The sequence below is a fragment of the Neoarius graeffei genome, chromosome 17 (genome assembly GCF_027579695.1).
Source record: "Neoarius graeffei isolate fNeoGra1 chromosome 17, fNeoGra1.pri, whole genome shotgun sequence".
In the NCBI taxonomy this organism is placed as follows: domain Eukaryota; kingdom Metazoa; phylum Chordata; class Actinopteri; order Siluriformes; family Ariidae; genus Neoarius; species Neoarius graeffei.
The window spans coordinates 16,517,284-16,542,148 of NC_083585.1; the positions used below are offsets into that span (position 1 = coordinate 16,517,284).

General features: G+C 45.5%; 1 protein-coding gene across 1 annotated transcript in view; it reads right to left on the reverse strand.

Moving 5' to 3' along the window:
* zgc:77784 (uncharacterized protein LOC402947 homolog) overlaps window positions 1-24,865 on the reverse strand; it is a 285,186-nt gene that overhangs the window by 112,933 nt on the left and 147,388 nt on the right. The window contains exon 7 of the mRNA XM_060943465.1: window positions 16,421-16,545. Within this exon, the coding sequence (XP_060799448.1) occupies window positions 16,421-16,545 (125 nt within the window). The remainder of the gene's footprint in view (window positions 1-16,420; window positions 16,546-24,865) is intronic.

The following is a 24,865-nucleotide window of genomic DNA, read 5'->3' on the forward strand; positions in this document are numbered from 1 at the left end:
TTTACTCTGTCTGATAATGTCTTTCTTGAACTAAACAATAGCATTTTTTAAAAATCTATACAAATTATTGTTTGTTCTTTTCATTACCATTGATTTGGACTTCACACAGTGAACACTTAAATTTAACAATTTTTTCTTATTCTTATTTTCCGCCATCCACACTGTCTACTTCATTCAATATACTAAAACATGTCATTTGAATCTTTTTGTTTTATTTAGTCAGTTTTATTCTTTATAAGAGTACACATTTTTACACCATCTGTTACTGTCCGTCTTGAACGTTATATATCTGCGTATGTGCTAATGTATGTATCATGCTTATGTCAAGCGCACACAGGTTTTTCCTCTTTCCCAGGTGTTGCTTTGCTCAAACTGAACATTTCTCAACATTTGCAGAACAATGTAAAGTTGCATAAGTGATAACTGCATTGAAGAGGGATGGGTGAGCTTGTGTAGGGAGAAAGAGGAGGGGAATCACCTTTGGCTTGGGACAAAAATTCTCGCAGCCCTCCAGAATGACAACATTAACCGAATGATGAGCAACAACAACTGCTTCTGAACTCTTGAGTACTCCAGAACACCAAACTTATAAAGATGGTCACACTTCTTGATTATTAACTAATCTTGTGCATCTCATTAGTAACACATGGCTGCTAATTACTCTCTTAATAATTGTGGAACTACCGTAGGAAGTGTGTACTTGTTTTTTCCCCATCTGGTTTCTTGATGTTGGTTTACTTTTTGGGGAAAAAAATGATTACATCTGTCGTGTTTTTTTGGTGTTCAGAGGTTATTTCTTTGTTTATAGAAGTTAGCGAGGACCAAACATTTGCTATTTAGGCACTGATAAACAAAAACGTGGCTCTTTCCCATGAGTATACATAGTATTCTTCATTTGCAACCACGTGACAACTGCTTGCGTCGCTGACTGCCGCCATGTTGGAGGATATACAATCAAACAATATAGCGTCTGTAAACAGCGTTCCAAGTGATAACTTATTCAACTTATTTTAACTCACTGGATGGCCCTTCCAAGAGAGTTACATTTAGAAGCTTGTAGTCACTTCTCAAATCTATTTTAAAAACAATCATTTTGACTGCTTCAGAAGACAGGGATCTAACACACTATATAACGAGGGTTATGTATATAACCGCGGTTCTATGAGTTTCGGATGACCGCCAGAGGCGGTGCTTTCAGCACATGGATATCCATCACACGAACGTGCAGGTCGAGTAATAGTAACAACAAAGTCACGTGTGACCTGGGTGACGTCACCCCGTGACCCCGGCACAAAAGACCGGTGAACCCAGGAAGTGACCTCTTGGCAAATCTTCTCGTGTACACTCCGAGTGACTGACAAGCTCTGGCGGTCATCCGAAACTCATAGAACCGCGGTTATATACATAACCCTCGTTCTATTTCGTTTCTCCTGACCGCCAGAGGCGGTGCTTTCAGCACATGGATGACTAATACCAACGAGGTCATGAGGAGTGCCTACCCGTACTCAGTGCTGCTGCGACGGGCCTGGAATGACGGCCGTCGCCACAGGATTATGTGGGACGACATTAAGACGGTAAAACCTGGTGAAGGTGCAGCTGGACGCCCAGGAGGCTGCGCTGCATATGTCTGAAAGGGGTACGCCCTTCAGTGATGCCCATGAGGCCGCCACGCCCCGTGCAGAGTGTGCCCTGACAGCCGGAGGAATCGGGGAGCCACTGTGCCTGTAGGCATGTAATATGGCCTCGACTATCCACTTGGATAGCCCCTGTTTAGAGAGCGCCAGACCCCTCCTCGGCCCTGTGTGGCACAGAAACAGGGCGTCACTCCTACGGAAAGCCTCCGTACGGGACACGTACACCCTGAGGGCGTGAACTGGGCACAAAAGTTCCGACCTCTCACCATGGCCCGCCTCGAACGCCGCAAGGCTAAGGGGCTGGTTGACAAAGGTAGCAGAGAGGGTCTTTGGGAGGAAAGAGGGGTTAGGCCACAGAGTGACCCCACTGTCGCCGGAGTGCCACTGCAGGCACTCCCCACTGACTGACAGCGCGTGTACTTCCCCGACGCGCCTCGTCGATGTAATGGCCAGAAGAAAAGCAGTCTTCAGGGAGAGCCATGAAATGTCTGCCGTGAGCAGGGGCTCAAACGGTGCGTCGCAGAGAGCCTGCAGCACCAAGTGAAGATCCCATGTGGGTACCCGGCTCCATCGGGGGGGTCTCAACCGGAGAGCACCCTTCAAGAAACGTGCCACCAAGGGGTGGGACCCCACGGTCCTTCCCCCAACTCTGGCATGCTGAGCAGAGATGGCAGCTGCATAGACCTTGATGGTGGAAGGAGTAAGACCCTTGTCAAACAGAGACTGGAGGAACAGTAGAATGGTCGGCAGGGGGCAGCATGTAGGCTCCTCCCCTCGAGTCAAGCACCAGTTGGAGAAAAGCCTCCATCTGTTGGCATAGAGGGCATTGGTGGAGGGTGCCCGAGAGCTTGCAATGGTGTTGACCACTGCCGGCTCACAAAGACCTAGCAGGGGGTCCGGCCCTTCAGCGGCCACACCCAGAGCTGCAGACGGGCTGGATCTGGGTGCCAGATCTGCCCTCCCAGCTGTGATAGCAGGTCCGTCCTCACTAGCAGGCACCAGGGGTCGCCGTTCAGAAGTTGCAGCAACTTGGGAAACCACACTCGGCCCGGCCACTGAGGGGCGACAAGCAGCAGCCCGTGGTGGTCCATCGCAACCCTGTGTAGGGTTGGCATGATCAGCGGCAGCGGGGGGAAGGCATACAGCAGTTGCCTCGGCCAAGCATGCGCCAGCGCGTCCTGGCCCAGGGAGCTGGGGCCGTGGAGGCTGAACCACAGAGGGCAGTGTGTCGACTCCTGGCAGGCAAAGAGGTCCACCTCTACCCTGCCAAAACATTCCCAGATGGCGAGAACCACCGCTGGGTTGAGTCTCCATTCCCCGGGATCGGGGTCCTGGCGGGACAGCAGATCCGCTGCCCTGTTGGCAGTGCCTGGCAAGTACATGGCACGCAGGCTCAAGAGATGTCGATGGGCCCACCGCAGAAGTTGGCCAGCCACTTCCAAGCACTGAAGGGACTTGGTGCCTCCCTGGTGGTTGATGTAGTACACTACCGTAGCGTTGTCCGTCCGCACCAGAACGTGTCTGCCGGCCAGGCCTGGGAGGAAGTGCTGTAGGCCGAGGAACACAGCCCGTAGCTCCAGCACGTTGATGTGCTGCTGTCGCTGCCCTGGACTCCAGCAGCCTCTGACGGACTGCAGCCCAGACTGCACCCCAACCTCCCAGAGAAGCATCCGTGGTGATGACCTCCCTCCGGGAGGGGATAGCCGCCAGCGGAACACCCTGCAGAAGGTAAGCCCTCCTCCTCCATGGACGGAGGAGCCTGCAAAAAGTATCCGTCACCTTCACAAGCCTGTGCCCGTGCAGCGCCGGGTGGAGGTGGAGACCGTTGAGCCACCTCTGAAGCGGACGCAGGTCCAGGAGCCCCAGCGGGACCAGAGAGGAGGCTGCCGTAAGCATGCCCAGCAGGCGCTGAAAGGTCTTCAGGGCGAGTGACCTGCCCCGTCCGAAGTGGCCAAGCAGCAGGCGGATGTTGTGGATCCTGGTCTGGGAGGGGGTTGCCATCAACGACCTCAAATCCAGGTGCATGCCCAAGAAAATCGTCTCCTGGCTGGGCACCAGCGAGCTCTTCTTGTACAGTGGGGCAAAAAAGTATTTAGTCAGTCACCAATTGTGCAAGTTCTCCCACTTAAAAAGATGAGAGAGGCCTGCAATTTTCATCATAGGTACACTTCAACTATGAGAGACAAAATGAGAAAAAAAAAATCCAGAAAATCACATTGTCTGATTTTTAAAGAATTTATTTGCAAATTATGGTGGAAAATAAGTATTTGGTCAATAACAAAAGTTCATCTCAATACTTTGTTATATACCCTTTGTTGGCAATGACAGAGGTCAAACGTTTTCTGTAAGTCTTCACAAGGTTTTCACACACTGTTGCTGGTATTTTGGCCCATTCCTCCATGCAGATCTCCTCTAGAGCAGTGGTGTTTTGGGGCTGTCACTGGGCAACATGGACTTTCAACTCCCTCCAAAGATTTTCTATGGGGTTGAGATCTGGAGACTGGCTAGGCCACTCCAGGACCTTGAAATGCTTCTTACGAAGCCACTCCTTCATTGCCCGGGTGGTGTGTTTGGGATCATTGTCATGCTGAAAGACCCAGCCACATTTCATCTTCAATGCCCTTGCTGATGGAAGGAGGTTTTCACTCAAAATCTCACAATACATGGCCCCATTCATTCTTTCCTTTACACGGATCAGTCATCCTGGTCCCTTTGCAGAAAAACAGCCCCAAAGCATGATGTTTCCACCCCCATGCTTCACAGTAGGTATGGTGTTCTTTGGATGCAACTCAGCATTCTTTCTCCTCCAAACACGACAAGTTGAGTTTTTACCAAAAAGTTCTATTTTGGTTTCATATGACATTCTCCCAATCCTCTTCTGGATCATCCAAATGCTCTCTAGCAAACTTCAGACGGGCCTGGACATGTACCGGCTTAAGCAGGGGGACACGTCTGGCACTGCAGGATTTGAGTCCCTGGCGGCGTAGTGTGTTACTGATGGTAGCCTTTGTTACTTTGGTCCCAGCTCTCTGCAGGTCATTCACTAGGTCCCCCCGTGTGGTTCTGGGATTTTTGCTCACCATTCTTGTGATCATTTTGACCCCACGGGGTAAGATCTTGCGTGGAGCCTCAGATCGAGGGAGATTATCAGTGGTCTTGTACGTCTTCCATTTTCTAATAATTGCTCCCACAGTTGATTTCTTCACACCAAGCTGCTTACCTATTGCAGATTCAGTCTTCCCAGCCTGGTGCAGGTCTACAATTTTGTTTCTGGTGTCTTTTGACAGCTCTTTGGTCTTGGCCATAGTGGAGTTTGGAGTGTGACTGTTTGAGGTTGTGGACAGGTGTCTTTTATACTGATAAGTTCAAACAGGTGCCATTAATACAGGTAACAAGTGGAGGACAGAGGAGCCTCTTAAAGAAGAAGTTACAGGTCTGTGAGAGCCAGAAATCTTGCTTGTTTGTAGGTGACCAAATACTTATTTTACCGAGGAATTTACCAATTAATTCATTAAAAATCCTACAATGTGATTTCCTGGATTCTTTCCCCCCATTCTGTCTCTCATAGTTGAAGTGTACCTATGATGAAAATTACAGGCCTCTCTCATCTTTTTAAGTGGGAGAACTTGCACAATTGGTGGCTGACTAAATACTTTTTTGCCCCACTGTAATTCACCCTGAGCCTCAGCTCTGCGACATGTGAGAGCACAGTCGCGATGTCGGTGTGGGCCTGAGCTGCTGACCGTGAACAGACGAGCCAGTCGTCCAGGTAAGGCAGGACACGCAAACCCCGTGCCTGAAGTGGTGCCAATGCCGCTGCCACACACCTGGTGAACACACGGGGTGCCAGCGATATCCCAAAGGGCAGAACATTGAACTCGAAAGCCTGGCCCTCGAAGGCAAACCACAGGAACTGCCTGTGGTGTGGCGCAATGGGAACATGGAAGTAGGCGTCTTTCAGGTCGACGGTGGCAAACCAGTCGCCCGCCTGGATGTGGTGTAAGACATCCACTGTACACAGCATGCGGAATCTCATGGTCTTCAAGTGGGAGTTGAGGGACCTCAGGTCGAGGATCGGGCGGATACCGCCGTCCTTCTTCGGAACCAGAAAATACCTGGAGTAGAACCCACCTTGCTGTCTCTGCCTGTCGACGGGAGAGATTGCTCCTTTCTCCAGGAGGGTGGCGATTTCCTGCCGGAGGATGAGGGACTTCCCCGGATGGCTCACGGTGGTGTGTTTGACCCCATGAAAACGTGGCGGTCGGCGGCAGAACTGGATGCGGTAACCCTCGGTGAGGGTCACCAGCACCCAGGGGTCTGGGGTCAACGCTCTCCAGCGTTGGAGCTGTTCGCTGGAAAAGCGGCCGACCGCCGGCGCGCTGATGTCAGCGCCGCCCAGACCGCCCCTGTCAGTCACCAGGGGGGCGACGAGGAGCGGACTGGGTGTAGGGGGCGGCGCCACGGGTCCGGGAGGTGGTGGGGCGACGTAAGTCATCAACCCGTCTGGTCTCCTGGTGGGTGCGTGGCCGAGACGGAGTCGGTGTGGGCCCCCTGAAGGACTGGGCAGCGTTCCCATGGTGGTAGACCTGGCAGAGGCCAGCGAACTGCTGTCGCGCCTGGACGACCAGGGCACTCCGGTCCAGGGCTTGTTGAGCGGCTTCGCCAAACAGCTCCCCGGGGACAACAGGGAGAGAGCGCAGCACACGCCGGTCGGGCTCGGCCAGAGGGGACTGCGCCAGCCATATCTGCCGGCGGGCGAGGGTGAGATACGACATCAGCCGGCCCGGTTCCCACGACAAGTAGGCAAAGGCCTGGAGAGCCGCGTCGCACAGCTCCCATGATGCCGCGCTCGTCCCCTCCAGCGTCTGGGCGAGGGCCAGCAGCAGGTGGGACATGGAATTGTCGATAAGACCCATTCGTGCCGCCGTGTTGTATCCCTGCACGATGAGGTCGTCGGTCACACGGCATTGAGTGCGGGGGCATCGGGCGTCAGGCCGCAGAGCCTCGTTGGGCGAAAGGACGAGGGCAGCCACAGAGGGCTCAATGTTGGGCATCTGCTGGAGGCCGTAGGTGGGGGCGTCCTGCATTGCTGCCAGGGCCCTGCAGTCACTAGGGAGGTGGGAAAGGCATCTGGGGTCCGCCCAACACCTCTGTAACTCCTCGATGTATGGGGCCGAGGGCGGAACAGACAACGAGGAAGGCTGTGTGGAGCCTCTGAAAAAAGCGCTCTGATGCTGGGCCACCGGGGGCGTGTCCAACCCCAGACGGGCCAATGCAGCCCTCAGCGTTGGCTGGATGGATGAGCGTCCGCCTTCCGACGCTGCCACGGTGCCATGGCTGGTGGCCTGGGAACCGGCCGGAGAGGTGGAGTCGTGACCGTCAGACCCACCGCAGTCAAAGCTCTCCGACGCCTGGATCGACAGCTCATCCAGGCCGCCTGCATCAACAGCCGGTGACAGAAGCGGTGGTGATGGCGAACGGTCGGGCTGCCTGGCAGATGGGGTGGCTGCGGGAACACTGCTGCCCTGTGGCGGAGGCTGGAGATTCGCCAGCAGGGCCTTCATCTCCTCCAGCTCGGCGGACATCACCTCCACCTTCCGAGCCAAATCGCCCGAGCGCTTCTTTTTCGCCTTGGAAGCGGAGACGCGTGGGGGAGCCCCACGGCGCTTGCTGGGCCCCGCTGTTGCAGCCGGCACCATGTCCTGTCCCCCCAAGGCCCAGGGGATGTCAGACGGAGGATCCATCCGAGCCCGCCTGGCAGGGCTGGCAGAAGGGAACTTAAAAAATAGGGCGAGAACACCCCAATAATTAGTAAGTAACCCAAAATAAACAATCAGGCGGCAACGAAAAACGACCGGGCGAACACACCCATGGTCGGAAAAAAAATGGTGCGAGGGCCTAAGCGGGAGCACCCAGACCTCGCGAACCGCGAGCCTACTGCCGCGGGTTTAAAAGACAGCCGCAACTAAACAGTCACTCACTAGCGTGAGAAGAGATCATACACCGCTAAAACACACAAGACAGCCAGCCCGTGAACAGGCCGGAGGCAAGGCTACACAAAACAAGGCGGTCGATAATACTAACAAAAATAGGCGCCGTGCGCCACAGAACTGAGAACAAAACAGCGGCGAGAAACACCGCTTTAATTCAAATGAGATGAAAACCACTTACCTGAACGAAAACAAGCCGGCCTCCAGCAGCGAGGACACCGCCTCGGAGGGCTAGTCAGCTAACTCCACCGAGTGAGAGCACTCAGCTAACGGAGTAACAAAACAATACAAATACAACGACAAGAGAAAAAAGGAATTGATGGACTTAACGCAGTTTCTTGGAGGATGCGTAAGCACAGCCCCAACCCCACAGGTAACGAAACTAACACGGCGCTTTGTCCAAAATCCAAATTCCAAACCAACTCGCAACCTGCAAAACGCGAGAAGATGCAAGAGGTCACTTCCTGGGTTCACCGGTCTTTTGTGCCGGGGTCACGGGGTGACGTCACCCAGGTCACACGTGACTTTGTTGTTACTATTACTCGACCTGCACGTTCGTGTGATGGATATCCATGTGCTGAAAGCACCGCCTCTGGCGGTCAGGAGAAACGAAATAGAACATTTAGTTATAAAAGAGCCCTCACCGGGCGAGGAGGCTGCAGTATTTGAGGTAGTGGACTGACATGAATCTTGTTCAATTGACTCTGTGATCATTTGGGAAGAGTCTTCAATGATTTTGCGTTTCCTTCTGCACTCTGTAAGCCGAGCATTTCGAGCTACTGCTTTAGTACCATCTTTGATTTTGTTGTGGCCCATATTTTGTGTTGGAGCCCAGTCTGAATCCGTAAAATTGTCGAGATCAGCTGGTTTCCCTAATGGAAAGAAAAAGCAAAATAAAAGCAGCGCCATGAAAAATTATATACAGCTCTTTTTAAAATGAAATAATCGTAGAAGCCTTTGATTGTCAGATCACACACCATGATCACAGCTTTGTCATGTTTGACAGCGGCAAGTTTCTGCACAACCAGGCTATTAAATGATCCAATATTTCTTACATATATTGCAATCTTTCATTAATAACTAGTTTGTAGCACTTATCATTGATAAAATGTTCACTGCAGACTCATGTGGTTTTTGTTTTCTCATCGATTAGATCTGCCCGGTTTACAGTGGTGCTTGAAAGTTTGTGAACCCTTTAGAATTTTCTATATTTCTGCATAAATATGACCTGAAATATCATCAGATTTTTACACAAGTCCTAAAAGTAGATAAAGAGAACCCAGTTAAACAAATGAGACAAAAATATTATACTTAGTCATTTATTTATTGAGGAAAATGATCCAATATTACAGATCTGTGAGTGGCAAAAGTATGTGAACCTTTGCTTTCGGTATCCGGTGTGACCCCCTTGTGCAGCAATAACTGCAACTAAACATTTCCGGTAACTGTTGATCAGTCCTGCACACCGGCTTGGAGGAATTTTAGCCCGTTCCTCCGTACAGAACAGCTTCAACTCTGGGATGTTGGTGGGTTTCCTCACATGAACTGCTCGCTTCAGGTCCTTCCACAGCATTTCGACTGGATTAAGGTCAGGACTTTGACTTGGCCATTCCAAAACATTAACTTTATTCTTCTTTAACCATTCTTTGGTAGAACGACTTGTGTGCTTAGGGTCGCTGTCTTGCTGCATGACCCACTTTCTCTTGAGATTCAGTTCATGGACAGATGTCTGGACATTTTCCTTTAGAATTCACTGGTATAATTCAGAATTCATTGATCCATCAATGATGGCAAGCCGTCCTGGCCCAGATGCAGCAAAACAGACCCAAATCATGATACTACCACCACCATGTTTCACAGATGGGATAAGGTTCTTATGCTGGAATGCAGTGTTTTCCTTTCTCCAAACATAACGCTTCTCATTTAAACCAAAAAGTTCTATTATGGTCTCATCCATCCACAAAACATTTTTCCAATAGCCTTCTGGCTTGTCCACGTGATCTTTAGCAAACTGCAAACGAGCAGCAATGTTCTTTTTGGAGAGCAGTGGCTTTCTCCTTGCAACCCTGCCATGCACACCATTGTTGTTCAGTGTTCTCCTGATGGTGGACTCATGAACATTAACATTAGCCAATGTGAGAGAGGCCTTCAGTTGCTTAGAAGTTACCCTGGGGTCCTTTGTGACCTCGCCGACTATTACATGCCTTGCTCTTGGAGTGATCTTTGTTGGTTGACCAATCCTGAGGAGGATAACAATGGTCTTGAATTTCCTCCATTTGTACACAATCTGTCTGACTGTGGATTGGTGGAGTCCAAACTCTTTAGAGATGATTTTGTAAACTTTTCCAGCCTGATGAGCATCAACAACGCTTTTTCTGAGGTCCTCAGAAATCTCCTTTGTTCGTGCCATGATACACTTCCACAAACGCGTGTTGTGAAGATCAGACTTTGATAGATCCCTGTTCTTTAAATAAAATAGGGTGCCCACTCACACCCGATTGTCATCCCATTGATTGAAAACACCTGACTAATTTCACCTTCAAATTGACTGCTAATCCTAGAGGTTCACATACTTTTGCCACTCACATATATGTAATATTGGATCATTTTCCTCAATAAATAAATGACCAAGTATAATATTACTGTCTCATTTGTTTAACTGGATTCTCTTTTATCTATTTTTAGGACTTGTGTGAAAATCTGATGTTGTTTTAGGTCATATTTATGCAGAAATATAGATAATTCTAAAGGGTTCACAAATGTTCAAGCACCACTGTATGTTGGACAGCCATTGACGTCTATGCTCCGTGGACAACTCGTTTTTTCTCCTTGATTATTTATAATTCCTGTAATTCTGAAGAACTTATAAGTCCCCTTGTCTCGACTAGAGTTGTGCTCGCATCCAATTACAGCACAAACAGTAAGCATGGTGAAGAAACTAAAGGAATTCTTGAGTGTAACAACCTCCCAAGCATATCTTCTATAGTAAATGTGCACTGCATGAGTTTGTGTATATCCTCCAACATGGCCCACTTCCGGTTCAAAGCCTCATGCATAATTAGCTATGATTAGTGCAAACGAAGAATACAAACTCCACAGAGCCCAGGATCGAACTGTAATACCTTCTGCACTACTGTGCCACCTTCAAGTTTCATGTCTATTTAATTTTTTGACATGGACTTTTGCTGCTATTCAATGAAACTTTTTACACATATTAACAAATTGTACCGTTCTACTTTTCCAAAGTCTTTCAGGGGAAGTGTGTGCTGATTTCAGCATGCAGTTTATATAATGTTAAACTGTTAGCCGTAAGCCTACCTTAATTGTTAGCAATTTAAGCCTCCTGGCTCCAGTACAAAAATAACAAGCAAACCATGGACATTGAACACATCTTGGTTGATTGTGTCTGTTTGGGTTAAAAGAAAATTTGTAAAACTATTCCTTTAATAACTTTACTAAAAGGTTCTTATTTTAAAACTCCTCTCTAACTGCCGTTTACTTTTTAAAGAGTAAAACGCATTTAACCAGAGGCCTCTTGGGCTTGTTTCCATATTTGTAAAACCTCTGGCTAGCACACAGAAGTGCAGAGCCAGCTTTTTGTGAGAGCAAGATACCTAATGATGCTCATGCAGCAATAGCTTTTCAAGCTTTCTTTGGTATATGAGAAGAATATAGCTTAATTTATCTGTTTCATTAAAAAAACAATATATACTATAAATCAGTAGTTCCCAAAGTGGGGGGCGCGCAGAGTCATTGCAGGGGGGGCGCGGATGAAATGAATGAATGAATCAATCAATCAATAAATTACACTGCTAGCATAACATGGAGAAGTTTTTGGCGGGGGGCGCGGGGCTCCCACGTAAACGCAAATCAGAGGATGAAGCATCGCCAAATGTGCTTCCAAAGCAAGTTCATTCCAAGGCAAAGACAAGAAAATATGACGACACATATCTTGTCTTTGGCTTCACCTGTACAACAGTGGGTAATGAGGAGAGACCGCAATGTGTTGTCTGTCTTAAAGTGCTAGCTTGTGACAGCTTGAAGCCGAACAAGCTAAGACGCCACTTGGAGACAAAACATCCAGAGCACAAAGACAAGCCAGTGGAGTTTTTCAGACAAAAACTCGTAAACTGCCGTGCTCAACAGTCCCTATTTACTAAAGCTGCATCCATGCCAGCAAATGCTCAACTTGCCTCATATAAAGTTGCCTACCGAGTGGCACAGTGTAAAAAGCCGCACACAATAGCGGAAGAATTAGTACTTCCCTGTGCTATGGACATGGTATCAACTATGCTTGATGACACTGCAGCCAGCAAACTAAGGGCTATTCCTCTGTCCAACAACACCATCGGCAGGCGCATTTATGACATGTCAAAGGACACAGAGGAGCAGCTTAATGACAAAGTGCGTGACAGCCGCTTTTCTCTTCAGATGGATGAAGCCACTAACAGTAACAAAGATTGTTTATTAATTACTTACAACCCCGATTCCAAAAAAGTTGGGACAAAGTACAAATTGTAAATAAAAATAAAATGCAATAATTTACAAATCTCAAAAACTGATATTGTATTCACAATAGAACATAGACAACATATCAAATGTCGAAAGTGAGACATTTTGAAATTTCATGCCAAGTATTGGTTCATTTGAAATTTCATGACAGCAACACATCTCAAAAAAGTTGGGACGGGGCAATAAGAGGCTGGAAAAGTTAAAGGTACAAAAAAGGAACAGCTAGAGGACCAAATTGCAACTCATTAGGTCAATTGGCAATAGGTCATTAACATGACTGGGTATAAAAAGAGCATCTTGGAGTGGCAGCGGCTCTCAGAAGTAAAGATGGGAAGAGGATCACCAATCCCCCTAATTCTGCGCCGACAAATAGTGGAGCAATATCAGAAAGGAATTCGACAGTGTAAAATTGCAAAGAGTTTGAACAGATCATCATCTACAGTGCATATCATCATCAAAAGATTCAGAGAATCTGGAAGAATCTCTGTGCGTAAGGGTCAAGGCCGGAAAACCATACTGGGTGCCCGCGATCTTTGGGCCCTTAGACGGCACTGCATCACATACAGGCATGCTTCTGTATTGGAAATCACAAAATGGGCTCAGGAATATTTCCAGAGAACATTATCTGTGAACACAATTCACCGTGCCATCCGCCGTTGCCAGCTAAAACTCTATAGTTCAAAGAAGCTGTATCTAAACATGATCCAGAAGCGCAGACGTCTTCTCTGGGCCAAGACTCATTTAAAATGGACTGTGGCAAAGTGGAAAACTGTTCTGTGGTCAGATGAATCAAAATTTGAAGTTCTTTATGGAAATCAGGGACGCCGTGTCATTCGGACTAAAGAGGAGAAGGACGACCCAAGTTGTTATCAGCGCTCAGTTCAGAAGCCTGCATCTCTGATGGTATGGGGTTGCATTAGTGAGTGTGGCATGGGCAGCTTACACATCTGGAAAGACACCATCAATGCTGAAAGGTTCCAGGTTCTAGAACAGCATATGCTCCCATCCAGACGATGTCTCTTTCAAGGAAGACCTTGCATTTTCCAGCATGACAATGCCAAACCACATACTGCATCAATTACAGCATCATGGCTGCGTAGAAGAAGGGTACTGAACTGGCCAGCCTGCAGTCCAGATCTTTCACCCATAGAAAACATTTGGCGCATCATAAAACGGAAGATACAACAAAAAAGACCTCAGACAGTTGAGCAACTAGAATCCTACATTAGACAAGAATGGGTTAACATTCCTATCCCTAAACTTGAGCAACTTGTCTCCTCAGTCCCCAGACGTTTACAGACTGTTGTAAAGAGAAAAGGGGATGTCTCACAGTGGGAAACATGGCCTTGTCCCAACTTTTTTGAGATGTGTTGTTGTCATGAAATTTAAAATCACCTAATTTTTCTCTTTAAATGATACAGTTTCTCAGTTTAAACATTTGATATGTCATCTATGTTCTATTCTGAATAAAATATGGAATTTTGAAACTTCCATAGAATTGCATTCCATTTTTATTTACAATTTGTACTTTGTCCCAACTTTATTGGAATCAGGGTTGTACGTCAGATTCATAGATGGAGATGATGTGAGGGAGGAATTGCTTTTCTGCAAAAAAGTTACTGGCAGAGCCACAGCAGAAGAACTGTTTAAAATCATTGACTCTTACTTGAAAGAGGCCAACCTGAAATGGGAGGACTGTGTGGGGATCTGCACTGACGGGGCGCAGGCTATGGCTGGGAAACGGGCAGGGCTGCAAGCGCTCATCAAGCGCGTCTCCCCCAATGTGCAGTGGACGCACTGCATGATACACCGCAAAGCACTGGCATCTAAACAGCTGAGTCCCGAGCTGAATGATGTAATGACCGACGTTATTGCCACCGTCAACTACATCAAAACACGGTCTGTCAAAGCCCGGATTTTTTCGGCACTGTGCGAGGAAATGGGCTCCGACCACACAGCTGTTCTGTTTCACAGAGAGTCCCGATGGCTGTCACATGGGAAGGCGCTGTCCAGGGTCTTTGAACTGCGAGATGAAATCCGCATCTTTTTGAAGGAAGAGGGCAATGATCTTGCCCACAAATTTTACTGTAACAAGTTCCTCATGAAACGTGCATACCTCAGTGACATGTTTCTGAAACTCAATGAAGTGAATTTGCAGTTGCAGGGCACAAATACACACCTCCCACATCTGGCAGATAAAATCACATCATTCACCAGAAAACTTGAGATGTGGCTGCAGCGAGTGAAGGTTGGAAATGTGGACTCATTTGAGAACCTGAAATCATTCATTGAAGACAACAAACTGCAGAACACAGTGATCCCATGCATGAAAGCACACATCTCTGCCCTTCAGAACCATTTCCAGAAATATTTCCTGATGCAGGATCCCAAAGAATATGACTAGATCCATGACCCCTTCAGTGCAACACCACCTGCCGACTCCAGCACATCAGAGGAGGAACAGTAAAGGTAGAGCTGTGATGTCACCTCTGATTCAACAATGAGGCTGCAGTTTCAGTCAAAGACACTGGCTGCATTTTGGATTGGAGTGGAGAAAGATTACCCACTGCTAGGTAAGAGAGCCCTGGCCATACTTCTTCCTTTTGCCACATCCTACCCATGTGAGAGAGGTTTTTCTGCTGTGGCCTCAATCAAGACAAAATACAGATTAAAGCTGGACATTGAAAATGAACTCAGAGTGGCAATCTCAAAACTGTCACCCAGATTTGAGAAGATCTGCAGCATGAAGCAGGCCTACACCAGTCACTGAATAGATGCGAGGATTAAAGGTGTCATTTTTGCACAACAAATCTTTAGGTTTTTGTTTTTTTCTTCTCAGGGAGTTGGTCATGTTTTAAAACCCATTTTTGAAGAGAGGCAATGTTTGAAAACTGCATTGATAATGTTGAATATTAAAAAAAGAAACCTGTTACACAGTTCAGGTGCTTGAAAACAGTTATAATTATATTGCAACCTGTAGTTTATGGCAGTTTACTTTTATTTGTTCAAAAAAGGTTGAGGTTTGTATTAATAAACTACAATGGAGTCTGAAAACAAAATGTGTGTATGTGTGTCCTGTTTATCTTTTTTTTTTTTCTCTTTTTGTCTGGGGGAGCAAAAATTTTCTTATCTACCAAAGGGGGGCCCAGCAGAGAAATAATACACATTTCTCCCACTGTGAAGTCTCCTTAGTGAGGTCCTTTAGGTCCTTCCAGAGGAACCATATTACTGAATGATATATGATTGAATTCATTCATTTATCAGTTGAGTGTCATGGTGGATTCACAGTGTATCCAGGAAACACTGGGTGTGAGGTGGGAATATATTTTGAATGGGAAGCTAGCCCATCGCAGGACACCACACACATTTATATAGGAGAGGAACTGGTGGACCCAGAGGACATGCAGACATGGGGAGAAGTAACCCGAGCTCAGGATTGAACCGGGACCCTAGAGCTATGAGGCAGCAAGGCTATCTGCTGCGACACTGTGCCGCCCCATCAATGTTAATTGCAGGCAAAAAATCTGGTTCGTTTATATGCAGTGATTTGTGGGTGCTTAATAAGAGATAATTGAAATCTCAAACAATACAATTTAACTTCTGTAGAATATATGCAATTTTGCCCCACACACACACTAGCTAAATGTACATTAACTAAAGCTGATTTCACTGGATGCCTGTGCGAAGAACACTGCACTCCGCCTCCCAGGAGGCTTTCTTCTCATTTACTTGGCCTGTTGTCTATTTATAGAATAGGAGCCTGTTCCAAAGCACCATCAGGCAAGAGTGTGCAGTGTGCAGAGTGAGCTTATGTATGTCTGAAGGAGGAGCACTGGCACCTGATGTTCCTCACAACCACCTCTCTGCCTCCTTCACATTTTCTCCACAAAAGCGTCTTTCTCAAGACGCACTCCCATAACGGAACAGATCTGCCTCTTTATCTGCTGAGCTGAAATGAGCCGAGGTTTTGATTTACTACTTCAGCATAATCAGCACAACACACCTAATCAGCATTGGTGAAGAGGAGGGCAGAAAGACTGCTTATTGAGAGGCTCTGGCTTGTTGGAAGAACTTAATGAGTCATGGATGAACACGGCGAGATGCACAAATAAAAGAAATTAGCACAGAGAGCTTAGAATGATTAGGCATCTGTAACCCACACAAAATAGCTAATCAGCAAACAGCACAGTGTTGTTATTGAGAGTTAGCATGAAGTACAGCCTGCAATCAAAACACAGCCATGTCAACATGTGAGCATAGCTGGTTCGTTAGCTGCACCTGTACCTGATTCCCTTCTTTCTGCCAGAAAACTGCTGGAGGAGGGTTGCCTTTTGTACCACAGCGGAAAGTGACAGTCTGTCCTTGGGCTGAGACCTGGTCCTCGGGCTGGAGGACAATCTGTGGGGGGACTGTAAAGGAGAGAAGAGGAGAGGTCTGAGATAAGCAAATTCACAGCCATCCATTAAAGACAAAAAATCCAGACACACTGGGATAAAAAAGAAAAGAAAAACCTTAAACTAAAAGCTGAAATATATACATCATAAGAAAATCAGGGATGTGAACTGCAACTAGACTATATGGCCAAAGGTTCGTAGACACCTGACCATCACACCCATATGTGTTCCTTTCCTAAATTGCTGCCACAAATTTGGAAGCACACAATTGTACAGAATGTCTTTGTATGCTGAAGCATAACAATTTCCCATCACTGGAACTAAGAGGCCCAAACCTGCTTCGACATGACAATGCCCCTGTGCACAAAGTGAAGTCCATGAAGACATGATTTGCCAAGGTTGATATGGAAGAACTTGAGTGTCTTGCGCAGAGCCCTGACCTCAACCCCTCAGAACACCTTTGGGATTAACTGGAAAGCTGGCTGCATCCCCAGACCTCCTCACATGACCTCACTAATGCTCGTAGAGTTGCAGAGGTACAAATCCCCACAACCACGCTCCAAAATCTACAGGAAAGCCTTCCTAGAAGAGTGGAGTTTATTATAAAAACAAAAAGTTGGGACTAAACCTGTAACAGGATGTTATGGTCATGTGTCCACAAACTTTTGCCAACATAGTTTATGTTGTACATTTCTGGTTTCTAGCATCTACTCTGCACTGTCTAGTTAGGCACAATTCAATGAAATACAACATTCATGACAACAGGGAACAGTTGGTCATCCAAGGCATTAGATTTCGGTTATACTTTGTATACTCCTGAGATTGAGATGCTGACCTCTTTTGCTTTTCAGACCTGCCTGATCCATCCTGATGCCCTATGTCTGGCTGGAGTCTCATCACATTGCTCCTGTAGAGGACGGCCCCATATGGACAGTTGAAAGTCACACTTGGAAGATGCTCTGGACTCTTACAGTAATGCTTTTATGGCTGAGGACTACAGGTGACTTGCTAACTTTTAGGACTGCAGTTGTCATGAACAGTTTTGCACTCAAGTTTCCATCAATGAAGAGTTTATAACATCAACGAAACAAACTTCATGTTAAAACTGTTAAAAATGTTATAATCACGCAATCTGTTATCACCCAAATGAGGATGGGTTCCCTTTTGAGTCTGGTTCCTCTCGAGGTTTCTTCCTCATGTCGTCTGAGGGAGTTTTTCCTTGCCACTGTCGCCACAGGCTTGCTCATTTGGGATAGACTAGGGATAAAATTAGCTCATGTTTAAAGTCATTAAAATTTTGTAAAGCTGCTTTGCGACAATGTCTATTGTTGAAAGCGCTATACAAATAAACTTGACTGTGCTTTAGGACTGTCCTTTGTGAATTTGAACATCTTTTCAAAAAAACTGTGGCTGCAGATGGGCTTTGGGCACTGGGATGCCATGTTTTCAAGTGGTGTATCAAACCAATGGTGGATAAGTCCTTGGGCATTGTGCCCCCTCTTTATACTTGGCAGAAACTGTGATTATGAATCACTTGTCAAATCTTCCGTGTAGAAATTGTAAAATGTTTCCACACGGCTGACATTTTCTCTTGATTTGCTCCTGCTTACACTGTTTGAATGCATCTATGCTGACGGATACATGAGAACAAAGGAAAACTAGGAAAAAAAAATTTAAATCACATTCTGATTTATAATTTTTACCAGTGATACATTTAACACTTTATTTTCAAGCAATTTATTCATTTTTTCCAGTCCAATTATTTTCTTTTTAATCAAAAATCAAGAGTGCTGGTTTTAATCAAGCTTTTATACCATTAAATCATGCAAGTGCAAAAAAAATACACCCACCAGCCACTTTAACAGGAACGTAGCCACCTGCTTATTCATGCAATTATTCAGTCAGCCAATCATTGGACACTCGCCTGGTCTTCATCTGTCCAGTTTCGGTGAGGGAGTGCCAACTGTATGTAGCCTTGTATTCCTATTCATGGCTGACAGGAGTGGATTCCTATGTGGTCTTCTGCTGTTGTAGCCCATCTGCCTCAAGGTTTGGTGTGTTGTGCATGCTGAAATGCTTTTCTGCTCACCATGGTAGTAAAGAGTGGTTAATTGTATTGCAGTAGGCTTCCTGTCAGCTGCAACCCATTGGCCATTCTCCCCTGATGTCTCATTACGAAGGCAAGGCATTTCTCACCAGAACTTCTGCTTGCTAGATTTTGTTTTTCGTACCACTCTATGTAAACTCCATAGAGCCTTGTGTGTGAAAATATAACTGAATGAATGAACAGGTGTCCAGGTACTCCCATTAAAGTGAATGTCTATTGTTTTTTAATGAGTTCTGATGCTGTCTTGCTAATGAGTTTATTTACTCCTGACTCCTGAGCTCAGTGAGTGTTGTGCTTTCCATGTTTAAAACATATTTAACCTCCAGTCATACAAGATTAGGGAAATTAATCAATTGAGAGAGTCTGTTTCCGGGTAAATGTGGCAATGTTGTGTATGAGGCTTGTCGTGTTTACACATGGGTTAAATTGGAATTTAGGAAGTGGGTCTCATGGGTGCCAACAATGGGGGAACAGTACTGTTCAATTTATATATTAATATGTAGAGTTATCAACACTGATATTAAGGAAATTCATCTCATCTCATTATCTCTAGCTGCTTTATCCTGTTCTACAGCGTAGCAGGCAAGCTGGAGCCTATCCCAGCTTACTACAGGCGAAAGGCGGGGTACATCCTGGACAAGTCGCCAGGTCATCACAGGGCTGACACAGACACAGACAACCATTCACACTCACATCCACACCTACGGTCAATTTAGAGTCACCAGTTAACCTAACCTGCATGTCTTTGGACTGCGGGGGAAACCGGAGCACCCGGAGGAAACCCACGCGGACACGGGGAGAACATGCAAACTCCACACAGAAAGGCCCTCGCCGGCCACGGGGCTCGAACCCGGACCTTCTTGCTGTGAAGCGACAGCGCTAACCACTACACCACCGTGCCGCCCAAGGAAATTTGTAGGGGGAAAAAAAAAGGTTTTCAGTGTACACTGGATTTGGAAAGTATGCAGACCACTTTAAATTATTTGCACAATTTATTGTGTTATAAATGACATGTAAGATGGATTAAGTTGACTTTTTTTGGCCATTCATGTCTGAATATACAGTAATCTGAATATCTGAATAAACTGAAATCTTTCATGAAGAAGCTATTCAGACCTTTTATTCAGTAATTTGTAGAAGCATCTTTTACAGCAATTACAGCATCAAGTCTTCTTGAGCAGGTTTCTACAAACTGTACCTGAATTTGAGCATTACAGTACTTACACTGGTCAACAATTTTTCAGAAGTTGTCTGTTCAGAGATGAAATTGGCTGTTTGTTATGAAATTTGGTGTGTTGAATTCAAATATGACAATTAAAACAGCTGATTGGCTACGGCTTCCAAGATATTTAAGATTTTACATTTTATACTTATGTACATTGTGTAGATAGTAACGTTTTAAGTATAAATTGTAACCCTAGGTCTCTTCAGGAGTTTATGGTTGGTTTATATAATATTTCACCTGTTCTCTTTATGTAACACTAGCAAATCAGCAAAGAGTTTATAGAAATAAAATGTATTATGAACCAAATGGCAAAAAACAATTATGTACAAGTACTGAACAGGTTTAGTCCTTATTCAGTGTGTACTCAGTGCTTTTTGGCAGCTTGTCTCTTGTATTCATGAAATGGAGCATCTCTTGTCAAGCTTGTCAAGCAAAGACTTAATCTCGAGTGCAAAGCACTGTATGATTTTTTTTTTTTGAGCTGATATAGGGCAATTTGTTCAGCAAAGTGATGTAAGTTGACTTATGATTGCATCATCAGTAACTTCTAGGAATAACATGATATCATGTATGATGCAATACCGGCTTCAGATTGCATCATTCATTGTTTTGCCAAAAAATTAAGTACTATCCAAACCTAACCATAGATTTATTCATAGAGCCAATCTTGAAAACTAAAGCCAATGAACAATTTTAAGTTTCATTTTCATTCTCAGCGACCCAGAATTAGTAAAGTTTGACTATATTTATTTTGGAAGCATTTTGGCTGTAGACCAGTATTACATTATATTACATAACATGGCATTTAGCAGACACTATTATCCAGCGCGACATACAACGAGTGCAAAAGTCAGGTACAAGAAGTGCTGAACTTCTAGACAAGAAAGTTCTAGTGCCAACTGACAAGTGACAGAATAACATCAAGTGTAATATTCTGTTGAAGTATCAATACTCAAACGGCCAAGGAAACAAACCAACCATATAAAGTACAACTAAATAGAGAACTCAAACAGCTAACTCCAGGTTAGACAGTACACAGCCTGGGTTGGTCTAGACCGAAACGCAGTTTTGGGAGGGAGGAAGGGGAGCGGTGCAGCCTGAAGAGGTGAGTCTTCAGTCTGCACCTGAAGGTGGTCAGGGAGTCGGCAGTTCTGACCTCAATGGGAAGGTAATTCCACCAATGGGGAACTAGGACAGACAGCAGTCTTGAGTGGGCTGGGTAGGAGCGGAGAGGAGGAGAGGCCAGGTGATCAGTAGTAGTGGAGCATAGGGATCTGGCTGGCGTGTAGAGGCAGATCAAATTCTGGAGGTATGCTGGCTGGCCCTAACACCTTGAGAGCCTGGTTAGCTAGCATTGAACAATTTCTCCTACTCTCCCATTCATAGGGATGGTAGTACCAGCTGATGAGCAGTACACTTGGAATTCTGCCCAAAGCCTTCAGTCACCAGTGAATGTTTTCCTCATGCTCTTAGAGTCTTTAAGTGCCATCCATATGCCTTTTACTCAGGAGTAGCTTCTGTCTAGTCACTTACCATAAAGGCCTGATTGATGGAGAATGGTTGTCCTTCTGGCAGGTTATCCCATCTCTCTGGAGGACTGCTGAAAGTCTGTTGAAGTGGTCACTGGGTTCTCCGTCACCTTCCTTACCAAAGCCCGTCTATCCTGGTTACTGAGTTTGCTCACAAACTCAGAGAGAGTCCTACTGCTTCCAAATGTATTCCATTTCACATTGATGGAGCCCACTGTGCTCCTGGCAATGTTCAAAGCTTTAGCAATGGTTTTATACCCCTGCCCAGATCTATGTCTCAACAATATCTGATCATGGAGGTCTGTGGAGAGTTTCTTGGACATCACGGCCTGGTTTTTGGTCAAACGTGCATTGTGAATTGTGGAACCTTACAAACACAGATGTGTGCCTTTCTAAATTATGTATTTAAAGCCTGTACACACCAGATACGACATGAAATTGAGTTGAGATGCAAAAATGTAAAAAATCTGTGTGCGATATTTTCACATGGAGGATGCATACAGCATCCGATGCAAATTTTTAAATATCTCTCATCTCATTATCTCTAGCTGCTTTATCCTGTTCTACAGGGTCGCAGGCAAGCTGGAGCCTATCCCAGCTGACTAAGGGCAAAAGGCGGGGTACACCCTGGACAAGTCACCAGGTCATCACAGGGCTGACACATAGACACAGACAACCATTCACACCTATGGTCAATTTAGAGACACCAGTTAACCTAACCTGCATATCTTTGGACTGTGGGGGAAATCAGAGCACCCGGAGGAAACCCACGCGGACACGGGGAGAACATGCAAACTCTGCACAGAAAGGCCCTCGCCGGCCACGGGGCTCAAACCCGAACCTTCTTGCTGTGAGGCGACAGCGCTAACCACTACACCACCGTGCCGCCCACTGTCAGTAGTGTCCTGAATAAATTATGTAGTCATCTAGTAGTGATGAAGATATAATATTTATAGACATGCTTCCAAGAAAGAGAACGTTTTAGGTACACCTGTTGTTGGAATGAAGATGAAAACAGGGAAAGTTTCATGATCTCATCCAGGAGTTGAAGCTGACAGATGGGATGCTAGACAACAAGAAAAAAAGCAACGCTCATGGTGTTGTGTTCATGGGTGAAATACAGCTGCTCAGCTCCCAGACGAGAGTGACGCTAGCGCATAGCAGAGGCTCACCACTACATTTGAGGCCATCTTATCTGCTTTTTATGCTTGTTGTTCTGTTGTGTGATATCAGTGGAACCATCATTTGTTCGGTCAGGTCATCATTTTCCCAAACAAGATGGATTTTAATTTTTCATTGTACTGAATTTCATTCTTGGTGTGTAAAGATTAATAAGAACGCATGTATTTAATGACCTGTGTGAATATTTTTTCCGACAATACATGGCGTGCAAGGGACTCTAATCATCTACCTGGAGTCACCATAATTTGCCACAGGTGAAACTCCAGTTATATACAGTTCTATGCAAAAGTCTTAGGCACGTGTAAAGAAATGCTGTCGACCAAAAATGACTTAAAAATAATGAAATGAAATGTTTCAACATTTAAAAAAAATACTATAAACAGTAAGCAGTAAGCCATAATAAATTAAACAAAGTCAATATTTGGTGTGAGGTGACCCTTTGGTTTAAAAAAACAAACAAAAAAACCCAGTAGTCTCAGGTACAGTGAGTGCAGTTTTATAAGGAAATGAGCTGGAGGTTTTACTGAGCAGAACCAGCTACAGTTCTTCTGGACACTTTACTGTCACAGTTGCTTCCTCATTTTGCACCAAAACCCAGTAGCCTTCATTACGTTTTTTTTTTTAATCTGAAAAGTGCTCTCTTATGGAATATGCTGCTCAGATACAAACTTTTTTTTTCCTGTAACATTTAATTCTGTGCTGGAAAATGAACATTTGGACTCTACAATGTTTTTGTACTGACTCGATAATGTAGAAGTCATAAGATAGAAATCTATAACAAAGTTTGTATGGGCGGCACGGTGGTGTAGTGGTTAGCACTGTCACCTCACAGGAAGAAGGTTCTGGGTTTGAGCCCAGTGGCCAGTGGGGGCCTTTCTGTGTGGAGTTTGCATGTTCTCCCTGTGTCTGCGTGGGTTTCCTCTGGGTGCTCCGGTTTCCCCCACAGTCCAAAGACATGCAGGTTAGGCTAATTGCTGGGTTTCACGTGACGTCACATCCGCCTCATTAGTTATTCAAAACTTTAGCTGGTGGTCTACCAAAGCTCAGTTGACAAAGCGTTTGTACAGAGAAGGTTCATTGCTCGCACGAAAAATGCCTGACGCTTGCGTTGTTTTAGGTTGTTCGAATTGATCAAACTGTGAAACTGATAAAAGTTTCTTCAGGGTTCCCCGTGAACTTATAAAAAAGGGTGAATGAACACAGGATTTCACAAAAAGACGTCAAGAAAAGTGGCATTTGAACCTCTGACTGAAATCGAAGGGAGCCGAGTCGAAGCATGCTCGAGTTTGCAGTGATCACTTGGTGAAAGGTTTGTATTTCAGCTATGGCCTTAGGGTTTTCCAAGTACTTTTCTTGCTATGTGTTATTATTTTACAGTACTTTTTTTTTTTTTTTAGTCACGAAGCACTAAAGTCCCCACTTGTTTCTTTGTTTACTACTCACTCCTCATAAAGTCCACATGCATGAAGGTCGCAACGAAATTCTTACCCAGCCATACAATTACAATGCGCCGTGATCACTTCTCCATCTTGTTTAACTAAGATCCAGGTCTTTAAAGGGGTTTCTGATGATCTTTGTGAATGATTTACCTGAGAGATAAGAGCCAACACAAGTGAGAATCAAGCCAACTGTTGTTTGTTTACACTTCAACTTGCAGCGCTTTGTTGTAAAGATGTGGACAGAAAGCTTTAAAAAAAAAAAATTATTTACACGGGCAAAAACAATACAGGATTCATTGGGCAGCGACTTGATCCCGAGGTCCTTTACCCAGCCACATTCAAAAAAAGTTGTAAGCCTCCATACTCTTCCACGCTTTCATCTGTTTTGCGGTGTAGAAGGACGTCTGCAACACCAGATAGTTCGAGATGTCGGGGAACTCGACTGAAGGGTAGTTTTCGAGATCATATGACAAATCCTTCTTTCCCAGACTGTAGGGGTCGATTCCATTGCACATAGCAATCTTCTGAATAGATCTAAAGCAAGCAGTGGCTTCTAGATTATGAGCATACTCTGATAAGTTATCGCTAGTTGTTTGCACTACAGCAGCCTTTAGACCACCAGCTATTTCATTTCCGGTAAAACTGCTAAGAAAAGTCATGGGACTGAAACCCAGCAATTGGTGGCTCTAAATTAACCGTAGGTGTGAATGTGAATGGCTGTTTGTCTTTATGTGTCAGCCCTGTGATGATCTGGTGACTTGTCCAGGGTTTACCCGCCTCTCACACATGTACCCCTTTTCCACCAAATCAGTTCCAGGGCTGGTTCAGGGCCAGTGCTGGTGATGGTTCACAA